The sequence below is a fragment of the Podarcis tiliguerta genome (assembly GCF_965153285.1).
Source record: "Podarcis tiliguerta genome assembly, chromosome: Z".
Lineage (NCBI taxonomy): Eukaryota > Metazoa > Chordata > Lepidosauria > Squamata > Lacertidae > Podarcis > Podarcis tiliguerta.
In genome coordinates, this window is record NC_139553.1 from 41,686,661 (window position 1) to 41,713,163 (window position 26,503).

Below are 26,503 nucleotides of genomic sequence, written 5' to 3' on the forward strand. Positions count from 1 at the left end.
AAAATGTACTTTGCATCTGCTGAAGTTCAATTCTCGAAGCAAGTCTGGAATTAATGTTAGACACCCTTTTCAATATTACATGAGCACCACAGAAAGCATATTTCTGTGGATTCATCTCAGGGCACTCATGTGACATTTAAAGGCCTGCAGGTATATGGGTGAAGCCAATCATGGAAGTTCTTCCTGAAGAAGGGAAGTGCATGCTAAGATGATAAGGTAACTTTTGAAAGGGCACCGCAGTCGAGGATGGGAAGTTAATAGTTCTGAAAACGCATTCACCAACAACCAGTTCAAAGCTAGAAGCCTTCACTCACACAAGGAAGATAACAGGAGTGTTCCAAATATCGACAAGAGCTCGACTGAAGTTCACAAGAGAATTAATTAATTTACCTTTTTTTTCTTTTTCAAACTGAGGCCTTTAATTTTGCTCAAGACTAGATAACAACTTTTAAGGTATCATTCACCTTTACAATTACGTTATTTAGTCAATTATACAACACTCTCGCTTTAGAAAATGCTGAGGCTATTTAAATGTAAGATCACAAGCGGACAAGAATAGTTAGCAACTTAGAGGCATTTTATAATAGCTCTCTTCCTGCCTTGAAATACACAAACAGGTTTCTGTTTTCAAATGCTCGTTTGCTCAGCAGTTCTCAACTTCAAAAAACAATTGATAGATGAAATCACTTACAGGAATTCTACCTCGGGACCTGAAAGCAGAAACCTTCTTGAGATCCTCATCTGTGGCATTATATGGCACTACCAAGAGGGATGGGTAAGTGTCACAAAGTGCATAATGCTCATTGAGAAACGTTATCCTCCACTGTTCATTGGGCAGACGCTTAAAGAGAAAAGAGATAATATTTATGTGTCACCTTCTTGTATCTGCATAAAAGCAGCATGCATCAAGGAACATAACTGGTGTGCTATTATGGCCACAGGGTGGCAACCACCTACCAATTTACCATGGATAGCTCTAAACATCAGAACAGGAGATGTGAAGAAGATAAAGGCTCACAAGTGAGCAGATGCCACTGATAGGGTGTTCTCTATATCTTAAAAATTATAAAAACAGTGAGGAACCTTAGAACCTTTTTCTTCTCTGAAATTTGACAAAACAACAGAAGTATTTGGAATTTGCTCTGTCAGAAGGTATTTGTTGTCCTACAGAAAAATCAGTAATTAAAATGTAAACCAAAAACGGTACCAAAAATGGCAATGGAAAGCAGCTGAAAGGAAGCTTCCTTCTACAACCTCTTTTCACCATTATAAATTCCAAATATCCATTACTTGTGTTTAAGGGTCAATGAAGTTGAAGGCAGCTTCTGTGTTCAAATTATACAATTAATTTCTGCAAGGAGTCGGCTGACCTAACAGGATGTTGGAGGACGACCCCCAAAGCCCACCATATTATTGAGAAAGGATGACTAGATCCCCATCTGCACTTGCATGCAAACTGGGATTTATGTGGGCTTTTGAATATTTTTTCACCTTTTCTTAAGATCTGGATCTCTAACCTTGGACCATACAGATGCATTCTTGAATCTGAATACTCCATATTCCATCAGAAAAATTACAAGAGGGAAAAAAATCCATGAGTTTTGATTTATATTAACATGCATTCAACTTTTTTAAATCTACGTTTGTAATTCTCACAATGCAGTATGAAATGAGGCTTTGGGATTGTTCTGAGGTTAAATTGGATGCATCTTACTTGAACCTATTTTTCATCTTGTCATTTTCTCTTTTTAAACTGAAGTGTGGTATTTTGAAATGATGTGCACAGAAGAGGCCACTTAAATTGTGCCCTAACTGCACAAATCGTTTTGAATTATGTGGAATAAAAGCAGCAAAAAAGCTGGGTGCATGATCTGTAAAGATCAGAAATGTCAGAAATGTCTAACTAAAGGTTTTTTAAAAATCCCAAGGCTAGGAAAAAACACCTACACACCTATACAGTGAATTCCATTAAGAACTGAAATGCTTTACTAACAAATATTTTTCTTCTGGATTCAATATAGGATGCCAGTTGTTGTTGTCGTCTCAAGAGACAATGGAGTGCACCTCTGGGGGTGAAGTCAAACGGGTGGAAAATCACAGCACCTGCTGTGGCCGAAGAGTAACTCCTTAACTGCTGCCTCCTACATTGTTTCTGCTGCATTCGTAGCACCAAACTGACTTCTCTGTGGCAGATTGTATGGAGGTCCTGGGCTGCCAGATAAGGCCTCCCTCTTGGCCTTGCTGAGCAATATATGCGGCACCAGTTTGGCTGCAGGAATTGCTGGAAGGAGGCATACAAGATGCCATCCAACTGTGTTATTGAGACTCCACTTTGAATTTGTGTAGGGTTTGTTCCTTAGTCTTTTCTTCTCCTGAAGAAAAGGCAGTGGGTAAGGACTTTTCCTTTGGGTTTACTCCCAAAGCCTTTCTCACAAAGGAGTATAGCCTCAAGGCAGCAGATGTTTAGGATCAAAGTCTTCCTTCCCATAAATGGGCTACCTTCCCAGGTTGATGAGCCCCACCTGACCCTCACTTCCCTCTACATCACGTGCACTAACTGCGTTCTTGACCATTGGACCCACTATCGGTCTCGTCCACTCAATTTGCAGGAGCCTGTCTTCACGTGCAGGGGAAGTCCCTAAGTCACTGAGGGTTTGAGACCCATCAGCTACTCTCACCTGGTTTAGCCAGCCAGTTAACGACATTTCCCAGGGTGTGGTCACATACTGGCAGCTTCCAGTAGCCACAGGTGAGAGCTGAATGCAGAGTGAGGACCAAAGATGGACAAATTACCCCCAGAAGGAGGATGACATGTCCCCCACCAGTACAACCCTTCCCATAACACCCCAGAGATGGTTCAACATCACACCTGTCGGAAACTATTTCATGAGTCAGCTTCGAATGTTTTGTAACTTAAAAAGAGTTTCTCTGTATCCTATTTTTCTGTTCATTTAACCTGATTCAACCCCACAGTATAAACAAAATGTCACACAGAAAAACAGCTCTGTGGATGCTGTGGTAAAGAAAAGAAAAGACTTACCTGTCTCCTGTATTCAACCATGGGATTGTAGACCAGCCAGCCATTTTCAGAAAACTTTTCTTCATTTGCAAATGCAAAAAAAGGCTAGGAATGAAAAGAAATATTAGTCCTCGCAATTGAAACAGACAAAAGTATCTTCAAGGGGACAAGGCTGTCTTCAATTACGACCCTAAAATAGTCAGCGACTGCTTTGCACATGTTCCTATCACACTCACTCTTGAAATTCAAGCAGCTTCCCTCCTGTTAAAAACATGCTTTCATTTTCATTTTGAAATGTAAATGCAGAAGAGGATTTATCTTTAAAACCTAGTTATATGCAGTTCCCTGTTCCATCAAACAGAGAGAGATGTCTTTTCAAGCTGAAGACTATCCAATAACATTGTTGTGTAAGACAGATTAGTTGCCATCAATGAGAGAAAAAAGGTGCTTATTGCTCATTTGCAGAATGACTCCAGAAGTAATTCCACCCAAATATTCAGGTGCCAATTCTAAACACTTCATCTCAAGTTTCAGTTTATTTAGGCTCTTGCCAATATTAGTAATCTGAATTACACCTACTCTGGGAATTCAAATATTTGAGGTATGCATCTTTTATTTAGAAACACCTCCAAAGGTGGACTAATGTCTGCGAATATACCGGTGATTTTGTGCCTGAAGGAAAAGGGAGAGCAAGAATACACTTCAGTCTTAAATCCTCGTCACAGATGTAAGAGCCCTCTCCACCCATATGGCCAACTTTTAAATGGTCTCTGGTTTGTATAAGAATTGGCAAGGAAGGGTGAAAGTGAGGTGAACTGAATATGAAGTGCATCCCACGAGGTACAGGAAACCTTGGCAGATGTTACTAGAAAGATCTCATGCAGCTAGTGAAAAGTGAGCTGCTAAAATATGACAGAATAAGGTGAACTGAAGAAACGGGGCATCATTAAAATCCACAAACTCCTTCTCTATTCTTGTTTTTACAAAGGCAGGAAAATTAATTCCAGGGAAGGGTGGGGGGAGACGATAATCACAAAAGCATTTTTGAAACAGACTAGTTCCAGTACCACAGGACTTACAAGAAAACATTGAGCAACATTCTCGCTCAAATTCTAGTCTATCTGAACATGTGGGATGGAAAGCAAAATGCTCTCCATAAAAATGATTTAAAATTGTATTAAATGCTTACAAGCAAGAACAGCAAATCAGTAGCAACATCCTTTGCATATGTCCCTGAAGAAAGCCTCCTGTTATCTAGGGAAATTATCCAGCCTCTATCTGTCAAATGGATGGGAAAGCTAGTGTGCTGGGTGCCAGGATTTCCCCCTCTAAACAATACTATCCACACAGGGGTATTTAAAACACCCAGAATCTCTTAAAACCACTAGAGTGGAGGTGGTAGAAAGAAAATACAAACAGTCCTGACTATAAAGAAAAAGTACTGAGTATTTTGCTCTGGTGTCGTAATTTAGAGATGCTTGCGATTTTATTTATTATTCTGATTAGAATTATATAGCACATTTTGAATGGCTGGTGCATTCTTAATACAACTGTATATTCAACTTTTGAATAAAATTAAAGTGAGGGGACTACATCCATTCTAATCTTTGGAACATTTGCTTCAGCATATTGTGCTCTGCAAAAGCTGCACAGTGCCACACTGTCTGGAAAACAACCAACTCGGTGTATTTGCAGAGTAAATATAAAAAGCGGCATCAAGAACTGCCTCCCCTTGGCTAAAGATTGAGATGCATCCCTTGGCCATTTCTGCCCAAACACTATGCAACACCCTTGCTAGGCCCATCTGCACTTGCCTCCTAGCCGGCAGCCTGAATGCATTTTTTAAAGAGGGTTTTCGAAGATGCTGCATTAACAGTGCAGTCCAATTTTTCATTGTTGGGCTACTTGCATTTTTTTAGCTTCTGGAATTATATTGCGATGTTGATTTATTTCTCATTAGCTGCTCTCAAGTGTTTTTCAGAATACAAAATAGGAGGAAATGCTTTGGGAACAAATTTATTCAATATACAACAGTAATAACAAAATGCCCAATCCACAGCTGAATATTGAGCTTTGTGTCTCTGAAGAAGCCTGAATATGCTGCTCAACACACAGCACTGCTCATTAACACCTGAAGAGGTATCCTGATTACCCAAAGCAAAGCACCAACATCCAAGAAACTAAGGAGTGATCAGATGATAATCAACTTATCATGTTTTTCAGCTATCACCTGGCATGCTGATAGTGTTAATACATGAAGCATTTATACACTATAAAGGAAAATGAGAAATCAGTTTGGGATTTTTTCTCTTACGTATTTGTAAGTTGTACGCAATCTCTGTGTGGGTACACATTGGGTACACAGTTATGTGCACAAGGGTTACATTCTGAAGATGGAACATATATGCATAAACGCATATACCTCTTAAGCTCTCTTAAGCTTTGCTTACTGGGCTCTGGGATGCTCTTTCACGGGCTCTGGTAGGTTCTCATGAGATCTCGCAGGGCCATCCAAGTTCCTGCAAAAGGCTCCAAGATCCCAGTAAGCAAGCCTGGCACAAAAGCAGCTTTTAAGCTTTTAAGTCTAGTGTGCAATTAATTTGTGGGATTCCAATCAGCTGGCTTTCCACTGTACAAGGTTGAAATAGTGGAGGTTAACCACGCCCAAGGTTGAAATCATGCAGGTTAATTGTGCCCAAGGTGCAATCATGCTGTACAGTACAATTTCCAACACCCTTCCATTTTAAAAGTGCCACATGTTGGCAATGTTTGATCAAGATTTTAATAATGAAACTATTGATCATATAAGTAGGGCCTTGAAACAAGATGCAGCAATGTGGAAATGAACCACAGGCCAGGGTTTGGAACACGCAGTGCACCAGGCCATGCCTCATTTCCCAGCAGCATGGCAGCAGCAAGAATGGAGAGCAAAGAATTTCAGTAGCATGCCATAGGACACTATGTTCAACTTTAAACCATTGCTCATTTCACCTAGGGGTTCAGTGTGATGTGTGAACCAGGCTAAAAAAAATTGGCCCTCTGTGTGGTTATTTTGTATACATTTCACAGGATAACATCTTCCAAAACTCAGGGTCTTTTAGTCCCTGTTCACTAGCTGTCCCTATTTTATTCATGTATATGTATCACTCAACTTGGGATAATATTCCATGCTTCTGATGAAGAGGGTCCATGAAAATGAAAGTCTCAAGAATTTTATTTGCATCTTTCCTTTCCACTAAGGAGCTCAAGGTAAATTGTACTCCTCCTGATCATTTCATCCTCCCAAAAACTCTGAGGTAGATTAGGCTGATGCACAGTGACTGGCTCACGGTCACTTAGCAAGCTTCACGGCCAAATTGGGATTTGAACTCCGGTCTCTCAAGGTCCTTTTCCTACTCCACCAAATTAGCCAGCAGCCTTTAAGATGGCACAGGAGTTTACCGAAGTTCACATATATATGTGTGTCTAAAATAATACATTCCCCTGCATTAGATTATGGAACATTATGACTGCATTCTAAGACAAACTTACTTGGAAATAAATCCTATTTAACTCAGTGGGATTTTCTTCTGAGTACATGTGGTTAGGAACAGATAGCAAGACTCAGACTATTATTTTTAAAATACTTTCTCCCCCTACTTTTCATTAAAAAAAATAAAAAATGTAGTATAGGAACAACTTACCGAGTTATATGACTGTGGAAAAGCACATTTGGTCAGGACCTCAAATATATCTCTTCTGCTGTGACCTTCTTGTTTCAATGCAAAGCGTAGATTTCTCATATCCTAAAATTTAAATCAGAAAATTTAAAATTTAAAAACACAAGGTGAACACAAAGAGATGAGCAGACAAGTCCACGCATTCCAGACAAATCTATGCATTGCAAGTGCCTCTTCTCTATTTGTTCATTTGGTTTAGTCCTTCTGAACAGTCTCAAAGTCAAATATTGTGGTTTAACTAGTTTGTGGATGAGGCATCTTGTGGATATGTGTTTGTGGCAAATCATAAGACATTTATCAAGTTTCAAGGACTGGTCTTTTATAGTAGCAGGCTAACAGAATCCATTATGCTTTAAGTTTCTGAAATCAACTGACACTGGTGATATAAATAAAGTACTTCGATCCTTTTCCTAGAGCAAGGGAACATAGTTCAGTGGTTCAGCACTTGCTTTGTATGGAATAGGTCCCAAGTTCAATCCTGAGGAAAGACACAACATACAGTAGGCAATATTGATGGACCTATGGTCTCACTCAGTAGAGGGTAGCTTCCGATGCCCCAGGTATCTTTTTAAAATTATAATTAAAAAATGGATGGTTGATAACTAGATGAACAGAGCAGTACTGCAGTCCCATCTCAACGATCCTGTCAGCCTGAACACCCATAGTGAAACAGTGATGCAATTTTATTAAGCCCATTCAGCCAGGATTTCCTGCTTCATCTCTATCTTGCCAACATGTCTACCATCCACAAACTGCCAGCTCCATCTGCAAAGCTGCAGAAGGAGACAAGCTAGTTTCAACAAATTTCTATACTCCAAATCCCAGGCATCAGCCTTCCTTAGGCAGCTCCTTCCTATGAGTGAGGAAGACTCACTTGAGTCTTTCAGCATAGCTTTGTGCAACAGAGCATGTGCAGTAGGAATACCTTCTCCCTTATGTTCCCAAGATCCTAGGGACAGCCTCTTATTGGTGAAGGCAGGAAGAAAGAAACAAGGGCTTTTCTGCAGAGGGACTTTCCTTCCGGAAATCCTTGCCTAAGGAAGACCCACCAGACTCGCTCACTTCAGTTTTTGACTGGCCTCGTATTAATTTGGATGCTTTATTTATCTTATTTAACCAAAGTTATGCACCACTTATTTGAGCAGAAGACCTAAGCGGTTTACAAAGGACAATCTAAAAGGCTCATCAAAATTAAATAAGAAAAGAACGCATTAAGAAGAAGTTGCTTTTACATGCACTTGTGTTTTTCTTATACTGCTGTATAATACTTAGCCTATGTAATATACAAATATACGTTGCACATTGTATTCAACACTCCACTTTAACATACAATACAAGGAGAGATGGGATAACAGGCCCCACTCCACCATTTACTGCTGGGAGGCCAGCTCTATTTGGCCCCTCTCCTTCCCAAACTACTTACATTCTAATGGATCATTATGGAAACTATGATGCAAGAAGGAATCAGGCTTGAGTTTGCTTGCCTTCACCTTCCTTTCACATTGCTTTTTCCTTATAGACTACAGGCTTATGACAGGAGGGACTGTCCCGCTTTTACTGATCTTCTGTAAGCTACTATGGGAGTCTAGTTAGCTGGAGAGCAGGAGAGTAATGCTTTTATTACACAAGCCTTGACACCTGCCTTCAGAGCCCTGGCAGATCACACATTTTAAATCAAAACTACTGCAATAACATATTATTGTATTCAAAATTTAGGAATCAACAAAATAAGATGTGCTATTGCCTAAAAGAACAAAAATGACTACTATTTCAAATGGCAAAGGATTGTTCTGAATCTTACCTTGCAAGTAATATCTAGCCCATAGGAATTCTCTCCTCTGCTGGAAGCACCTCCCATTTTCTCAATCCTTGAAATGACACCCAAAGGGACATCCACTATTACCACTGGATCCTAGTTAGATAAATGATAAAGCAGATTATTTTTAACATGCTACATTAATTTTTTAAGCAAAACATACGTCTATCTTTCAAATATTTCACTGTCACACAGATGAAATTGTGTGACATTGATTTGATGGCAACTGCATTCACATGATGAACAGCGGGCTAACTGTATTTTTCCATGTATAAGACGACCTTTTTTCTGATATTTTTTGATGATAAATTGAGGATCGTCTTATACATTGTGATAAATTGTAATAAATAAATTTTGTGATAAATTGAGGGACGTCTTATACATATGCTAAGTAAACAAGAGCTGGTGCTGCAGCGGCAGCAGGGAAATGTCAGAGAGGAGGCTGCATACTCGCTCTTCCCAGCTTAGGAAGTGCCAGTATGCAGGGTATTACGGCACCAGTTCCGTCAGCCAGAGCAGGGGATCGTCAAAAAGCTGCTCAATAGCTCAGCGAACTTACAAAAGAAGCACAACAACTGTTGAGGGCTCCCAAAAATATGGGTTGTCTTATACATGGGGTCGTGTTATACACAGAAAAATACGGTAATTTGCCAGTCAGACTAGTAGCGCTTGTAAAAGGTAAAGGACCCCTGGATGGTTAAATCCAGTCAAACTTGACTATGGGTAAGTCCAGTCAAACTCCCTCACTTCAGGCTAAGGAAGCCGGTGTTTGTCCGCAGACAACTTTGCGGGTCATGTGGCCAGCATGACTAAACCGCTTCTGGCACAACAGGACACCGCGATGAGTGCCAGAGTGCACGGAAATGCCATTTACCTTCCCGCCGCAGCGGTACCTATTTATATACTTGCACTGACGTGCTTTTGAACTGCTAGGTTGGCAGGAGCTGGGACAGAGCAACAGGATCTCACCTCGTCGCTTGGACTCAAATCAGCAACCTTCTGATCGGCAAGCCCAAGAGACTCAGTGGTTTAGACCATGATGCCACCACTCAATGCAAATGTAGTATGTATGAGAGGCGGGGGGGGGGGGCAGATTTAAGTTTTTCCTATATAAGCAACTCAGCAATGCTGCCAGGAAGTCACCTCCAAGCCGTCGCTGCCACCACCACATCCTCTCTCTGTCACACTCTTCAGTTACAATACAATGAAAAAAAAGACTCCTGGGTGAATGAAATACAAAAGTGTATCTCAGAGATAACTGAACAAACTACTACAAGCATCTATTGTTAATCTCATCTCAATTGAGTTTGGCGACCTAGTTTCAATTGCAGGTGTTTTGACAGAACTGTGAAGTGAGGCAAATTCTCTCTCTCTCTCTCTCTCTCTCTCTCTCTCTCTCACACACACACACACACACACACACAGTTCTAAATAAACTACAATTATCAGCTACACCTGATAAATCTGTCTATTTCCATTTTATTTGTTCTAAGTCCCAGCCACTGATCTCAGAGAGCTTGGAAGTTTTTGGCAAATACCTGCGAAAGGTTATTTTGCATTGAACACACAAGATCTTGGAGCAAGTCTTTTTGTCTCACTGTCAGCTGAAGAGGTAATAAAAACAGAGGCGACAGATAAAAGAGCCTGCTTGGGTCAGGGAGGCTCAAGCCACGCAGCTCCTCTACCCGAAGACTCTGGAGCATCACCAGGTTGGTACACCCATCTTGGAGATTTAAAATGTTTTTCAGAGTCAGCTGCTTAGCTCTATGTAAGTTCTAGCGGGTGGCACTGTGGTCTAAACAAATGAGCCTCTTGGGCTTGCAGATCAGAAGGTTGGCAGTTTGAGACCGCATGACGGGGTGAGCTTCCATTGCTCTGTCCCATCTCCTGCCAACCTAGCAGTTTGAAAGCACACCAGTGCAAGTAGATAAATAGGTCACGGTGTTCCGTTGTGCCAGACGTTGTTTGGTCATGCAGGCCACATGACCCAGAAAGCTGTCTGTGGACAAACGCTGGCTCCCTCGGCCTGAAAGTGAGGTGAGTCCCGCACCCTGTAGTCACTTTTGACTGGACTTAACTGTCCAAGGATCTTTTACCTTACTAGCTAGTGTCTAAGGCATGGACTAAAAATAGGTTTAAGTCAAAAAGCACCCTCTGCAGAATCCCCTTTTGCTTTCTGAGCTGTAGAACGTGAGGGGAAAGTGGTGTTTGCTTCACATTGCATCTGAGCAATACAAGCTGGGCAAATTCATAATTGTAAATCAGGCACATTCAACATGGCAAACTGCAACTATAATTAAATTTAAACCAGCAGATAAGCCACTTTAACCAATCCCTTCCATCCCACGATATGCTGCTATAGAGTATTTACCGATTCCACACTTCTCAAGTACAGCCTGTAGTTTGTTATGTATAGTCTTCCTTTAACAGGTCCATTAAATGGGCACATGTAAATGACTTCCTTGTCTGTGGAAGCAACAGTAGTTATACATTTAAAATATTGCAACATAGTCAAATATCATATTTATTTCTTTGGGACGAAACAGCAAGGATTTGCTTTCAATTCAGATAAGTGGCAGTGCTTGCTTATACCAATATGCCATACCTCTTTAAAGCAGGAAATTGAAAATACCGGTAGGAACACAGGAAACTGCCTTGAACTTAATCAGACCAGCTTAGTATCAACTACAGGCTGGAGTCTCTGTCAGCCCTGCCTAGAGATACCAAAGATTGAACCCAAGACCTTCTGCATTCAAAGCAGAAGCCACTGAGCTTTGACACTTTCCAAAACACCAGACAAGAAGGAAATAACCACCTAAATAGCTCCAGGTGCCCAATAAGGCTTTGTGTTTGGGAATGCAGAAAGTTGCCATCTCCACTTATTGGTCCACTCTCCAGGGTTCCAGAGAGAGACTTTTGCTAGCACTGAACCTGGGACCTTCTGCATACAAAGCACGTGCAAACCCTCTCTTCCTATGAACCTACCCAGATCCTGTGATCATAATCTAATGCCTTTCTTCCTGTGCCTCCTCCACGGGAGGTCCAGTGGTGGCAACAAGAGAATAGGCCTTTTCTGCAGTGGCTCCTTGTTTGAGGAATGCCCTCCCTGGAGAGGCTCACCTGGTGCCTTCATTAAACACCTTTAGGTGCCAAACAAAAATGTTCCTGTGGCTGTGACTGGATGGTTACGTGGGAGCCGGTTTAAGTTAAATCCTTTGAAGACAGAGGTCCTCTGGCTGGGACGGGACGATATGGGATTGAGGGGGCAACTCCCATCTCTAGCAGGGGTGCAATTAGTGCCAGCATCGTCCGTTAAGAGTTTGGGTGTAATCTTCGATACCTCCCTCTCCATGGAGGCGCAGATTGCAGCTATAACAAAGGCGGCATTTTTTCATCTCCGCCAAGCTAAGCAGTTGGCTCCTTACCTCTCTCGCCCTGACCTAGCCACTGTGATCCACGCGACGGTCACCTCCAGACTGGATTATTGTAACTCGCTCTACGTGGGGCTGCCCTTGAGACTGACCCAGAAACTCCAGCGGGTGCAGAATGCCGCAGCGAGACTCCTCACGGGGTCTTCGCTGCGAGATCACATTCATCCGGTGCTATACCAGCTGCACTGGCTCCCGGTGGAGTACAGGATCAGGTTTAAGGTGCTGGTTTTAACCTTCAAAGCCCTATACGGCCTAGGACCCTCGTACCTACGGGACCGCCTCTCCTGGTATGCGCCACAGAGGAACTTACGGTCTTCAAATAAAAACATCTTGAAGGTCCCAGGCCTAAAAAAGTGTGCCTAGTCATTCCATTGTTGCACCCATTACCTAGGTTTAAGGTGCCATTTAGCTCCTAGCTTTCATATCTCAGTTTCTAACACTGTCCAAAGGACAATCCAAATGGCTGAAAGTGCCCCTAGTGTAACTTGGAACCCATCCTGACTATGTTAAATGGACATTAGCAGCTGCACCATGTGATAACTTGTACAAGAGAAAACAGCCACCACAGTCCAATTATGATAGGATTATTTCTGAAAGTATTGTCTATCAGGCATACATGGGCATTGCTTTACGACGCCGGAATTGAATAATTGGCTTCTGCTAGGTCTTTTTAATGCCTGGCTGTGGTTGAATGGACAGCTACCAGCACATGTCCAATTGGTCAAGTTACAGTTAGTAACTTGAACTCAATACAGATTTATGTTTATTATTATTTTGAATTATACAGAACCAGGAGCCACTGTTGACAACTTGAGAGAGTAAGAAGGACCAGAAGATTTGGGGATGTAGGGAGAAGAGCAGCGGACACAGGGGAATGGTTCTTATCTCAGAGGCAGAGCATCTGCTTTGCATGAAAAAGGTCCCCAGTTCAATCCCTCCAGGCATCTCTATGTAGGTTTGAGTGAGATCCCATCTGAAACCCTAGAGAGCTACTGCCAGTTAGCGCAGGCAACAATGGGCTAAATGGTCCCTCAAAGGCATCAGTGATCAAGCAGGGATATAAGGGATCAGGTATTGTGGACCCAAGTTGTTAAGGGTTTTGCAAATTAATACAAGAACCTTTAACCTGGTCCAGCAGTGTAGGGGCAGGCAGTACAAGCTCTTAAGCACTGGAGTTATGTGCTGGAGACAGTCTGTCCCTAGTAGTAGTCTAATCACAGCATCATGCTCATTTTTGTTTTTCAGCTGAAAATATCTCACTATCACTCACGTTTCCACCCTGCAAGCTAGATGCTCTTTTATAAAAAAAAAAATACTCAGATAATACAATAAAGGACAGCCTAGATTCTTCCGAAAGTGCTAGCTCTTGACACAGTGGAGTTTATTTTAGTGGGGGACGCTAAAATATATTATCCTCCACTTGCCCTGTTCATGGATCTTCCTGCACATTTGAACTGGCTCTTGGGAAATTGATTATGCACAACTGTTGGTCTGTGTTTTTACCTGTCCCTCTGGTTTCCCCTGGTAGACGAGGTATTTCTTCATTGCGTTCCCAGTTAGTTCCATCTTTCACAGGCTAAGGGGAAAATAATATCAAAAGAAGAACCGATTAGATCATGCAGTTTTGTCATGGCCCTGCACCTGCAAACTTCATATCAGAAGAGGAAGCTGAGAAATTACAGAGCTCTAGTACACGCTTGGTGTTCCCTACCTTTCCTTTCAGGTATTAAGTTTGAAGTTTTAAGAGAAACAGACGTTACAAACCTAAAGATGTTACGAACAATCCAGATCCTCAAGCCCAAAACTAATGACAGCTAAGGGCTTCAGAGATAGATGTCCAGAAATATTATTGATATATATAAAAAACAAAAAAACAAAAAGAGAAAGACAATTTAAACCAGAAAATACACTTGCCTTTTTAACCGAGGAGCCCTCGAAGGAATTTGAGTTACATCTAGGGGTTGATGAGGACGCCATGCTGGGGGGGGAGGGGATCTGTTAAGAAAGCAAGCATACACTATGTAAAATTTACCTGGATTGCATAGATTATATTCCAATGCAACACTTTCAAGGGTGGGGGGAAAATATCATTTCAATAAATGCCTCCAATTTTACTCATGCTCGTACACTCAAAGTTTTTTGGAAAGTGAATTAAAACATTAAAAGTGGTTCCAACAATGGTAGCCAGCCAAGCCAACAGAATACTTAAATAGCAGAAGTTTCCATTTGGGGTTGAGTGTTGGTGGAAATCAGTTCTTTTTAAAAAAAAAAAAAGAAAAAAGAGTTAGCCGCTTTCACCAATCCATTTTAGCAAGATTGAACACATCCACAGAAGACAATGAAAACAGCAGTAAATTTCCAGTTTTGATTCCTGAAGTGAAGCACTTACAAGATGGGTGCTTCCACCTCCTTGATGGGACTCCTTTAAATTGCTGTGCTAGTTTTGATTAATAGCAAGTGCATTGGTGGATTTTGGATTGAGGTGGGAGAGGCTGAAGTTCTCCTCCTCCTGATGCAATAGCCTCCACTACTGGCAGTGCGCTTTTTTCGCTGTTCCAGGATCATAATGTACCTATCTGCCAATGATCTGATGAAGTGTTGTTGTTTTTTACAGCCGGGGCGCAGTTCCGGCACCTCTCAGGTAGGTACCATTGCAGGCCAGCACTCCCCCTGCCCACTTCTCGCCTTTACGTACACCTGAGAAGCCCAAAACGAACATTTCAAGTCAAAACGGAAGCTGGCCAGCATGTGCAAGTCTACACTTTTTTTAGATCTGACTCCACCTAGCTCCTAGCCACAATTGGTCAAGCTACAGGGCAGGGCCAAATCTCCTTCAATCCAATTCCTGTGTAGCAGCAGCGGGCTTTAAGCTTTCCAGCCAGGTGCTTACCATTGCATGACCGCACATTTACACAAGGGCTCTTCTGAGCTGCCTTCACCATCCACCTGAATCTAAGAGAACAAGGGAGGTGGGAGTGTATTTATTTGACCTGCACCAGAATCAGGGACTCAAACCAGCCAGGAAGACAGCTTGCCGTAGTTTTTATCACCTCTGCATGTGGTGAACGCATCTGCTCAAGTCTGCCCTGAGTCGCCTGGCGGCTTACTGTAACAACTTCAATGTGAGTTGCAGCACCTATTTTTCGGGGTGGTGATGTTGGGAAGCACTGAATATACGGTTGCTAAGACAGCAAATTTTGGGAACTCTCCGATTCCTCAAGAAGCAACCTGATCTGGTTAATAATAATAATAATAATAATAATAATTTATTATTTGTACCCCCGCTCATCTGGTTGATGGCAGAACAGTGATGGCAGAAAGTGAGGAGGAATTAAAGAACCTTTTAATGAGGGTGAAAGGGAGTGCAAAATATAGTTTGAAGCGTAACATCAAAAAAACGAAGATCATGGCCACTGGTCCCATCACCTCCTGGTAAATAGAAGGGGAAGAAATGGAGGCAGTGAGAGATTTTACTTTCTTGGGCTCCATGATCACTGCAGATGGTGACAGCAGTCACGAAATTAAAAGACGCCTGCTTCTTAGGAGAAAAGCAATGCCAAACCTAGACAGCATCTTAAAAAGCAGAGACATAACCTTGCCAACAAAGGTCCGTATACTTAAAGCTATGGTTTTCCCAGTAGAGTGAGAGCGGGACCATAAAGAAGGCTGATCACTGAAGAATTGATACTTTTGAATTATGGTGCTGGAGGAGACTCTTGAGAGTCCCATGGACTGCAAGAAGATCAAACCTATCCATTCTGAAGGAAATCAACCCTGAGTGCTCACTGGAAGGACAGATCCTGAAGCCGAGGCTCCAATACTTTGGCCACCTCATGAGAAGACTCCCTGATGTTGGGAAAGATGGGGGACACAAGGAGAATGGGACGACAGAGGACGAGATGGTTGGATAGTGTTCTCGAAGCTACCAGCATGAGTTGGACCAAACTGCGGGAGGCAGTGGAAGAGCCTGGCGTGCTCTGGTCCATGGGGTCACAAAGAGTCGGACACGACTAAACAACAACGTCTGGTTGGGTTTCCCCAGCCACTCTGGGGAACAAAGATTAAAAATAAATTAAAATGTCAAATATTAAAATCTTCCCTAAACCGGGCTGCCTTCAGATGTCTTCTAAATGTCAGGAAGTTGTTTACCTCTTTGACATGTGATGGCAGGGCGTTCCACAGGGCAGGCGCCACTACTGAGAAGGCCCTCTGCCTGGTTCCCTCTAACCACACTTCTCACAGCAAGGGAACCGCCAGAAGGCCCTTGGCGCTGGACCTCAGTGTCCAGGCTGAACGATGGGGGTGGAGACGCTCCTTCAGGTATACTGGGCTGAGGCCGTTAGGGCTTTAAAGGTCAGCACCAACACTTTGAATTGTGCTCAGAAATGTACTGGGAGCCAATGTAGGTCTTTCAGGACCAGTGTTACATGGTCTCGACTGCCGCTCCCAATCACCAGTCTAGCTGCCGCATTCTGGATTAGTTGTAGTTTCCGGGTCACCTTCAAAGGTAGCCCCACGTAGAGCACATTACAGTATTCCAAGCGGGAGATAACTAGAGCATGCACCACTCTGGCAAGACAGTCCACGGGCAGGTAGGGTCTCAGCCTGCATACCAGAAGGAGCTGGTAGCCAGCTGCCCTGGATACTGAATTGAACTGCACCTCCATAGACAGCTGTAAGTCCAAAATGACTCCCAGGCTGCGCACCTGGTCCTTCAGGGGCACAGTTACCCCATTCAGGACTAGGGAGTCCTCTATACCCACCCCTGTCCCCCAAGAACAGTACTTCTGTCTTGTCAGGATTCAACCTCAATCCATTAGCCATCCATCCTCCAACCACATCCAGGCACTCACACAGGACCTTCACTGCCTTCACTGGTTCCAATTTAAAAGAGGTAGAGCTGGGTATTATCCACATATTGATGGGCACCCAGCCCAAACTCTCTGATGATCTCTCCCAGAGGCTGCATGTAGATGTTAAAAAGCATGGGGGAGAGGACAGAAGCCTGAGGCACCCCACAAGTGAGTTCACAGGGGTTTGAACACTCATCCCCCCCCCACTAGTGGTTATCAAAAAAGCTCCAGAGATGTAACAACACCAACAGTAGTTAACTTACAAACCACTGTCACATTAAAACAATTATTTAACACTTGCGATGTGACATCACAGGAAACCCAACTATCCCTGTTAAGGTATCACCACAGTAAGATAGCACTTTTATCCTGCAGATGGGGTACCAAAGCTGAAAGACAGTGGTTTGCTTAAGGCAGTCTTCCTTAACCTGGAGCCTTCCAGATGTTTTGGACTACAATCCCCATTATCTCTGACCATTGGGAGTTGGACTCCTACATACCTGAAAGGCACCAGGCTGCAGAACACTGGCTTAAGATGTGAGCTCATGGGGCAGACAATATTTGAACAAGAGCTACTTAGCTCATCACTCAAGTTTCTTAGCCACTAGGCGACACTTTGCTCTCAAAGATTCTGAATGCAATCCTACACCCACCTACCTCAGATGGAAGCAAGCTTTATTTGAAGAAAGAAAGGGTGGGGGAGCAGGTCTTTTGAGGCTGCATGTCAAGTTACTGAACGTTACTCTCTCTTATTGTTTTATTTTGTACCACTTGCAAATTGGTAATCTGCGGTCAATTTATTGTTATTATTGTAACTGCTTGCTTAATTGTTTTCATATCTGGCACGGTTCTATCTAATGTTAGGCATTCCGACAGCCCTTTTTGGTCTAAAGATGTGGGCTGCAACTGATAATACATATCTAAAATTAAACTTCTGAAGCTAAGACTACAATGCTTCAGTGGGTAGTATTTCTGCTTAAACATAGTACCTGCACAGCAGAATATTTCCAAATAGCACCCTGGGAGTTTTGCCATCTTAAAAGGGGAAATTCAATATAGACGTTGCTATGTAAAAACACCCACTTTTTCTTCCCATAGAACCGATTATATGAGTTGTTTCTGGAAAGCTGCCAAAGAAAGACTGCAGCAGAACCTGAAACGGTACTCTATCCAGAGTCTTAAAATAGCAGAAGCAGCAGTCATTGCCATGCCAGAGTTCGTTTCTATTGTTTTAACCCGGTTTCCTGGAGCTGTGCATCCCTGTCTTTAGATCATCACTACTTGGGACTTCAGGAATCCCCAGAATATATATCCTTCAGCAGAAACTGCTTGCATTTCAAATAATGTACTTTATAAACTATTCATGAAAAGATAGCTATTTACTACTACTCAGAATGTTTTTTCCTGAAACCCAAGGCTAGTAATATACCTCAAAATCTAGCTGCCAACATTTCTTAGATGCCATTTAATAAAATGTGATACTCATAGGAGGATCCAGCTGCAGCAACGAAGCTCAAGACCTCTGTTAATTTCTTACTCATGCAGATTTGTAGCTTGCTACCTTCAGGCAAACATTTCCACGCTGACTTGCATATCACACAACAAAAACATGCATCTGCTCTGGAACCCCTGTGCATTGCAGAATATTGGAGCACATTTTCTAACCAAGGGTGCACAGCCAATTCTCATGGCAGATACCCCAGAGTCCAGGTCCACTTGGCTCAACACTGCCATGCATGGACTTCATATGTAGCTTAGAAGAGGTCCAATGCTTCCCTGAAGCTGATCACTGCATGAGGAAGAGGGAGCAGAAAGCAACATGTCTCTGAAATCAGCCCCATGAAAGCTCCCAGGAATCCCCAGGACACACAGTGAATACCTCAAACAGGCCACTGGGCAAAAAGACAAGGATTCCAAATAGGACCAAAGAGAGGGTTGGCCATATCTACAGCATGCATTTCAAGCCCATTTATACCACTTTAACAGTTATGACTTACCCTAAAGAATTCTGGAATTTGTACTTTACTCCTCACAGAGCTACAATTCACAGCACCCTTACCAAACTGAAGTTTCCAGGAATTGTAGGATGAAGCCATGTGCTTCAGATGTGTGGTGTGGATATGACCAGTGACCGAAACCCCGTGCAGGAGACAGCAGGCAGAAGATAAGAGTCATAAAGAAAACAACGTTAAGGGATAAAGCCCTGCATCGCTTTGGAATTCTGGAATGAGATGTGGATCCTGAACAAAATCCAAAGTATTCTGGAATACAAAACACCCCTGCAGGCGAATGAAATTTGTACTGCTACCAATGTGTACACTGGAACCTCTTTGTTTGTTTGGCAATGGCAAGTCGTCCCCCCCCCCCCTTGAATTTGTGCCCATCTTTTTAGGATGACGATGCAGTAATGCCTCTGAAAAAACATTTACTTTGGGACTGTGACCCAGGAGCTAAATGACCCGAGGTATTATATCAATCTGTATATTTACTCAGCTGGGAATAGTTCCAACCCCACAAGCCTCCACATGATTCCTACCAAACCTCTTGCAGAGAAAATTATATCAGTGCATGAGCTAGAGATGCCAAGGAGCCTGAGGCAGGTAGACAGATGCTTCTTCTTTTAGCTTCCGTCATGTGTGGCCGTCCTTTAGGAACCAGTGCTCTTGAGAGCAGCTTATTCAGCTGTAGATACCGTATTTTTCGCTCTATAAGACGCACCAGACCATAAGATGCACCTAGTTTTAGGAGGAGGAAAACAATAAAAAAATATATTCTGAATCTCAGAAGCCAGAACAGCAAGAGGGATTGCTGCGTAGCGAAAGCAGCGATCCCTCTTCCTGTTCTGGCTTCTGGGATAGCTGTGCAGCCTGCATTCGCTCCATAAGACGCATACACATTTCCCCTTACTTTTTAGGAGGGGAAAAGTGAGTCTTATAGAGCAAAAAATACGGTATGTCATGTTTTAGACAATTCAGAAGCATTGTAGCCACGTATTTTAATAATTCTCCAGTTTTTGCTAGCTTATTTTATCTCCATTCATGCCCCTTGGATGTTCCCTATATAGTGAAGTTGAAATGAAACTTGATAGTAAAAAAAAAAAGGGGCGGTGGAGGAGAGTGCAAAGGCAAATGCAAAAGCAGCAACTTTCTCACTCTCCAAATTTTTGCTCTCCTACAACTAGCCTGTTTCAGAGGGATGAAGGGTATCATCAGCATATTTCCGAGTGGCTACAGAGCCTCAATGTTCTGGAAGACCTGCTCAGACCTGCTGGTAATGTTAGACTGGCTGAGAAAATATGGCTGCCCCGGAACAACCTAGCTCAAAGGCTTATTCTTTCTTTCAAATCTAAATGCCTTAAAAACAAATGTGGGGTTGTCCAGTAGCCCAGTTTCAGGCCAGAAATTCTCTGAACTAAAAGGCTACACTGTAGTTCTCAACACCCACTACCAACAGTTTGGGGGCACAGCAGACATTTTCTGCAATCCAATGTTTGCTTCCAACCATCTGTTAGAAATCATTGACATCAGTAACTTCCACCAGTAATTAATAAGTACTTGCTTTTAAAAAGTATTTTTAGTCCTTATAAACAGGCAAAGGCTTCTTTCAAGGTGCAATGTTAATACATTTCTTCAATCTAAAAAACCCCCAAATACTACAGTCAACATTTGTCTGTCTATAATAGAGCCTATATTGGCATAGAGCTGGCAGGGAGCAGTCATTTATTATAACTGAGTTATGGGAGGAAGGTAGAAAGATGACGTTACTGACTTCTTTTTAAGATGGCCTTCACCTAGACAAGAGTGAAGAGACCCTTACCTCTGTAGACTCAAACCCAAGGCTTTCTTGTAATTTGGGCCTGCCTGCAAACTGGATGCTATTTATTGAAAATACACTGGGGGGGGGTGTTTGAGGGGGGAATCAGCCCGGAGCCTCTCTCAATAAGCCAACAGAAAAATTAAAAGTGATTGAGAAAAACTTCTCATACATCTAATTCAGCTATTGCTTGAAACAGTTTCACAGAGAGAGAAAAGGGAATGTCCTGTCAAGTCTTAGAACCAAATCCCTAAAATCAATTTTACAAAAATAGTTCCATTTCAAGCAACAGTTGAATCATAACAATTTGCAAGGCCTTTCACAATTTTGGAAGGCAGTACTAAGCTGCCTCAGGAAAACATATATAAAATGAAATAAAAAATTGAGTAAAATAATAGCACACCCCAAAAGATTGCTTTAGAACAACTCCCCTTAACTGCTATTAATTTTCTGAATTTCCTCCTAGAACACTACTACATTTTAATCCAGTCAAAACATTACAGAGTATCCAGTTCGTTTACGAAGAAACAACTTTCTAGAGCTAAAAATAGGCCAAAAGAAACTGAAGCTAGAATCCAAATTCACACAACTATGTTGTGTAAACTGTTTCAGTACAAGGACTTAAGAGATTTTTCTTGAGTTGCCTATTTTGCAGATTCCAGCAATATTAATAAAAAGGAACTTCCTGTGTGAGAGTCTCTGCCTCACATAAATGCACACGCTCTAAAAGAGATCAAGAAACTTCAAAACTCTGGCATCCAAATGGCAAGTAAAGTTGCATTGTCTCATGGGGAGACAAACGCATGCAGGAGTATACAAGACAACTACATACTCACACATGCATGAAAGTACTGTAACTTCTAATACAGATTCCATATAAAAAACAATAGTAACTGCAACCATCTCTATAACTCAGTGGAAGGTAACACTATGGGGCAGCTTAAAAAAACAACAACCCAAAACCAACCAACACCTGAAGTTTTCTTGGCTTGCTATCACGACACCATTAAGAGTTGTGGCACTAATAAACAAAGCTGTTATAATGCAGCACCTGCAACAAGTCATCATAATTGCGATCAGTTTCTTATTTCCAACAGTGGGCTAGATCACCTGCTTGCCCACTATAACTTTCCTGCTGCAAAGGAGCACCCCATCACAAGTGATGCTATACAACGGGGGGTGGGGGAGCTTTTTCCTCTCAAGGGGCACATTTCCTTATGGGCAACAACCTTCCAGGTGTCGCCTGCCAGTAGAAGAGGAGCCAAAGGCAAATGAGGCTTGAGCAATAGGTGCAACTCTTACCTTTGTACAGAAGGCAACATTCCAGCCTCTACAAAAGCCAAATTTTTCTACACACATGAACTCACAGGCACACCTCTCTCCATTCCAGCCAGGCAAAAGCATCTAAAGAGTGTACAGAACAGGGACAGTGAAGAGTGTGGCATGGGGAGTAGGAATGCTCTGGAAAGAGCCCCAAGGGCCAAACAAACAGCCTTGAAGGGCCACATTTGACTCCTGGACCAGAGGTCTGCATGTAATTACTGCAGGTTCTCCCAGTTCCTTACTGGAGGAGGAAGAACTGTGTCTACTGAGTTCCTGAATGGATGCTACAGGGGAGGAGGAGGGTCACAGAGCCTCTGCAGGCCTGTGAACCAGCCAAGACCAAAGGACTAAAGAGCCTAAAGAAGCAGACTTTAAATTTTTAGACTTTGATTGCCTCCTTCTTGCCTATAAAGTACTATTCCTATAATATATGACTGAGAACATATGGAACTGGGCAGAGGCCCTTCTCGGTACTGGTGCCCCCCCTGTGGAACGCTCTCTCACCAGATGTAAAGGAAATGAGTAACTATATAACTATATAACCTTTAGAAGACATCTGAAGGCAGCCCTGTATAGGGAAGTTTTTTAATGTTTAATGTGTTATTATGCTTTTATATACAGTGGTACCTCGGGTTACATACACTTCAGGTTACAGACTCCACTAACCCAGAAATAATACCTCGGGATGAGAACAGAAATCATGCTCTGGCGGCACAGCGACAGCAGGAGGCCCCATTAGCTAAAGTGTTGCTTCAGGCTAAGAACAGTTTCAGGTTAAGAACGGACCTCCAGAACGAATTAAGTACTTAACCGAGACACCACTGTATGCTGGAAGCCTCCCCAAGTGGCTGGGGCAACCCAGTCAAATGTGGAGGTACAAATAATAAATTATTATTACAATTAATAAATTATTATTATGACTATATTCTCCAACTGATGTAAGGGTAGCCGACATGGTGACGTCAAGATTTTGTTGGACCTAAACTTCCATCAGCCCAAGCCAGCACAGTGAATGATCAGAGATGATTGCAATTGCAGGACAGCAAAATTTGGGGGGCTTCACACTTCATTTCTCTGCACCAATGACATGAGACTCATTTCAGCATTCATTTCATGAGAACGCCAAGTAGCCTAAAGATCACAGTTGGACACAACCTGAAGCAAACATGTAAACCAGTGAGCAAAGCTTAAATGCAAGATATATTTGCAAGATCATGACTTCAGTTTGGTAGCTGGGAATTAGATTACGGCTATGAAATCAACACCTATTATTTGATATATCTCCATTCAGGGATAAAAGAACATATGAAATAATACATGAGTCAGGGAAAGAATTATGTAGACAACGCAGCCCAATAAAGAAGACGCCCCAAACGTAAAATGCTACAATATTCCTCAATGCTCAAAATTCAGAATACAATGCGTTCAGAAATCACCTGGCATTACATTACAATATTTCCCCAACAAGAGGCTGAACCTCTGCTGAACCTAAACAGGAAAGCCACCATACTGTGAGAAGAACTTACGCATAGCATGCTAAGAAAGAAAAGGCAAAGCTCCTGCACAAAGTCTTATTTGAATCCATCTAAAATAGGGCCAAAGTGAGGCCTTCTAAAAGCTTGTGGGAGGAAAACAATAGGAGAGATGAGGGAGTGGCAAAACACATGCTTTGTTCATGTTCAGTCCTTGGCATCTCCAGATAAAGGGTCTGGTGACAGGTGATGGGAAAGACTAGAAACCCTGAAGAGTCATTGCCAGTCGGAGTGGACAACACTGGGATAGATCAGAGAATCCTAGAATTGTAAAGTTGGAAGTTGGTCAGGAATCTAAACCAAAGTAACCAGGACAGATGGCCACCCAACCTCTGCTTAAAACCTCCAAGGAAGGAGAATCCACCACCTTCCATTCCACAGCCAAACAGCTCTTACCACCAGAAAAGTCTTCCTAATATTTAGTTAGAATCTCCTTTCATGTAACTTGAAGCCACTGGTTCGAGTGCTACACTCTGGAGCAGGAGAAAACAAGCTTGCTCTATCCTCCATGTGACAGCCCTTCAGATATTTGAAGATGGTTATAGTATCTCCTCTCAGTCTCCTATTTTCCAGGCTAAACATACCCAGGTTCCTCAACTGTTCCTCAAAAAGCTTGGTTTTCAGACCCTTGACCATCTTGGTTGCTCTCCCCTGAAAACGTTCCAGCTTGTCAACATCCTTCCTAAATTGTAAAACCCGCCAAAAAAATAAAAAATAAATTGTAGCACCCAGAACTAGACAAAGTACTCCAGGTTGGGTCTGACCAAGGCAGAATACTGTGGAAGTATTACTTCCCTTGATCAGGACACTATACCTCTGGTGATGAATAGGATTAGCTTTTTTTGCTGCTGCATCACACAGATGGGTAGGTAGTCTAACCTGCTCAAAGGCAGCTTCCTATGTTCCCAGGAGGTGAACGTCCCCTAGCAGAGGAAACAGTGAGAGTGGGAGAAAGAAAAGAAGATAATCCCATCATAGGTTGAGACTGAAAGGGAAAATAACTAAGGAACTACTATTTAATACAAGGGACATCACAGAGATATAAAACTACAGGGGTGTAGCTACTGTAGAAACCTTAGGGGTATGAAGAAATGAAACTTAGGAGAAAATCTTAATTAGAGGAACTGCAAAAAAAAATTAGGTGGTAAGTCAAACCACTATACTGATGTAGAAGTGAAAACAATATAATTAGAAGCAGCTCTCATTTAGTGGGGGAATACTATATAGAGAGAATATTCATCCATGCGGTATGCAAGGACATATGGAAAAATGTGTGTAAAGGGAGAGGCGAACATATTAAGATGTTAAAGCACACAGAACACACATGGGGGAACCTGCTGAGTGTGTGTGTCCATGAAAGCAGGCAGGTGTGGGATAGGTACTTGTGTTTGAATAAGAAGGTGGGACTGGAGTGGGATGAAGGGGAAAATGCCTTAAATGGAACAAGAGCAGACCTTTAACTGGCAGCTGTATAAATGCATTGGGGGAACCTGAAGACAACCAACAGCACAGGCCAGGAAGCAGCAGGTCTCAACGGGCACCACCACATTCCCAAGCCTGACTTATGGCCAGTAGCATAAAGATGGAGTAGGGCCCCGAGGCAGCCCAGGGGGGCTACTACTATACCTGCGTTTCCCAACCTGTGGGTTGTCACCTGCAAATGGCCCACAGAATCCTGCACAAGTGGGCTGCGGGCTCCACAAATTCCCTTTGCATTGGTGCCCCGAGGGACGGTTTCAGAGGAGGCAAATCTGTGCCAAAGTGGTGGCGGCCACACAAAAAAAAAGAACTCTGGAGTTCCCCAAAACTCACAACAATACACCATGCCAAGTAAACCTGAACGAAGAAGGTTGGGGACCACAGGGGACAGCTGGGGAGGCCTCTCTCCATATACATACACATACACATATACAGTACAGTATGTTTGTGTGTGTGGAGCCACAAGCCCCCTCCCCTCGCATGAGGAAAGCTAGCACTTGCCCACGCACCCTGATGTGCCGCTTTCTGCTTGCGGGAGAGGGCGCGCTTCTGTTGCCGTTTCAAGGCGATTTAAATCTGTATTCCCTTTGCCCCCCCCCCCGCCCTCCACGAGCTGCAGCCTGAGGTGGAGCAGTCGTCACCCACTCAAACCCGTCGGGCCCCCCCCCGCCGCCGCCCCCCCCCCCGGCAAGGCAGGCCTCAACCGCCCACCATCCAAGGAAGGGGGAAAGGGCTGCCCTGAGGCTCACCGAGCTGTAGCGGCCTCGTCTTCTCCGTCGCCAGCGTCCCGCGCCCTCCTCCTCCCAGCCCCCGCTTTTTGTTTCCCCCCTTTGGGTCACGTGACAACAGCTGACAGGAAACGGCCGCCCTCTTTCGGGGTCGGAGCGAGCGAGGCATAGTTTATACGGGCAAGAGGGAAAGGAGCGGAGGGTGCCGGGAGCTGTAGTCCGAGGGGCCTACGCCCTGACGTCACGCGCCCCTCGCTCTCTCACCGCCCGCCCGCCCGCCCTCCCCCTCCCGGTGCTTGTCGGGAGATGTAGGCAAAATCTGCACTCTGCCGTACCTCCGCTTCAGAGCAGAAACTGGTGGCTGCGACTTTTCAAGGGGCGATTCTGGACCCTGGGCTAAAATGATTTGTTTTGTTTAAGGAAACGGAACCTTGAGAGCTGGAATGGGCTCCCTGAGGGTCATCCAGTCTAACCCGCGAGCAATGCAGGAATCTCGTTAGGAGGACGCTGCTAATGCGCCAGCAGCTTTATCGATGCTGCAGCATCTGGTGGTACCACAGCAATATTACACAATGAATTAATTTCAACCTCTTTAAGCGGCTGACCAAAAAAAAATATTAAAAATATCCATCAGAGTAATTAAAAATATTCCAAAAGACAGTTAAAATTAGTAGTAAAATTTAAAAAAAACAAAAAACCAGTTGAAATGCACCCATAACTTCTGGTCTAGATAGAATTATTTATCTATTTCTGCTTTTATACCCCACCTTTCCTCCCACTAGTCTCAAGG

At 43.1% G+C, this 26,503-nt stretch overlaps 1 protein-coding gene across 4 annotated transcripts in view; it reads right to left on the minus strand.

The window, feature by feature from the left end:
- The window catches only part of MTM1 (myotubularin 1), a 38,871-nt gene extending 12,951 nt beyond the window's left edge, over positions 1-25,920 (minus strand). For 2 of the 4 annotated variants that reach the window (XM_083422468.1, XM_083422467.1), the window contains exons 1-8: positions 25,697-25,920; positions 13,900-13,980; positions 13,489-13,561; positions 10,926-11,020; positions 8,540-8,650; positions 6,703-6,804; positions 3,041-3,124; positions 692-841 (exon numbers count right to left, since the gene is read on the minus strand). In XM_083422468.1, the coding sequence (XP_083278594.1) occupies positions 692-841; positions 3,041-3,124; positions 6,703-6,804; positions 8,540-8,650; positions 10,926-11,020; positions 13,489-13,561; positions 13,900-13,980; positions 25,697-25,882 (882 nt within the window). In that variant the 5' untranslated portion in view covers positions 25,883-25,920. The remainder of the gene's footprint in view (positions 1-691; positions 842-3,040; positions 3,125-6,702; positions 6,805-8,539; positions 8,651-10,925; positions 11,021-13,488; positions 13,562-13,899; positions 13,981-25,696) is intronic. The other 2 variants (XM_083422469.1, XM_083422470.1) reach the window with 2 other exon arrangements.
- Positions 25,921-26,503: the final 583 nt, after the last annotated feature.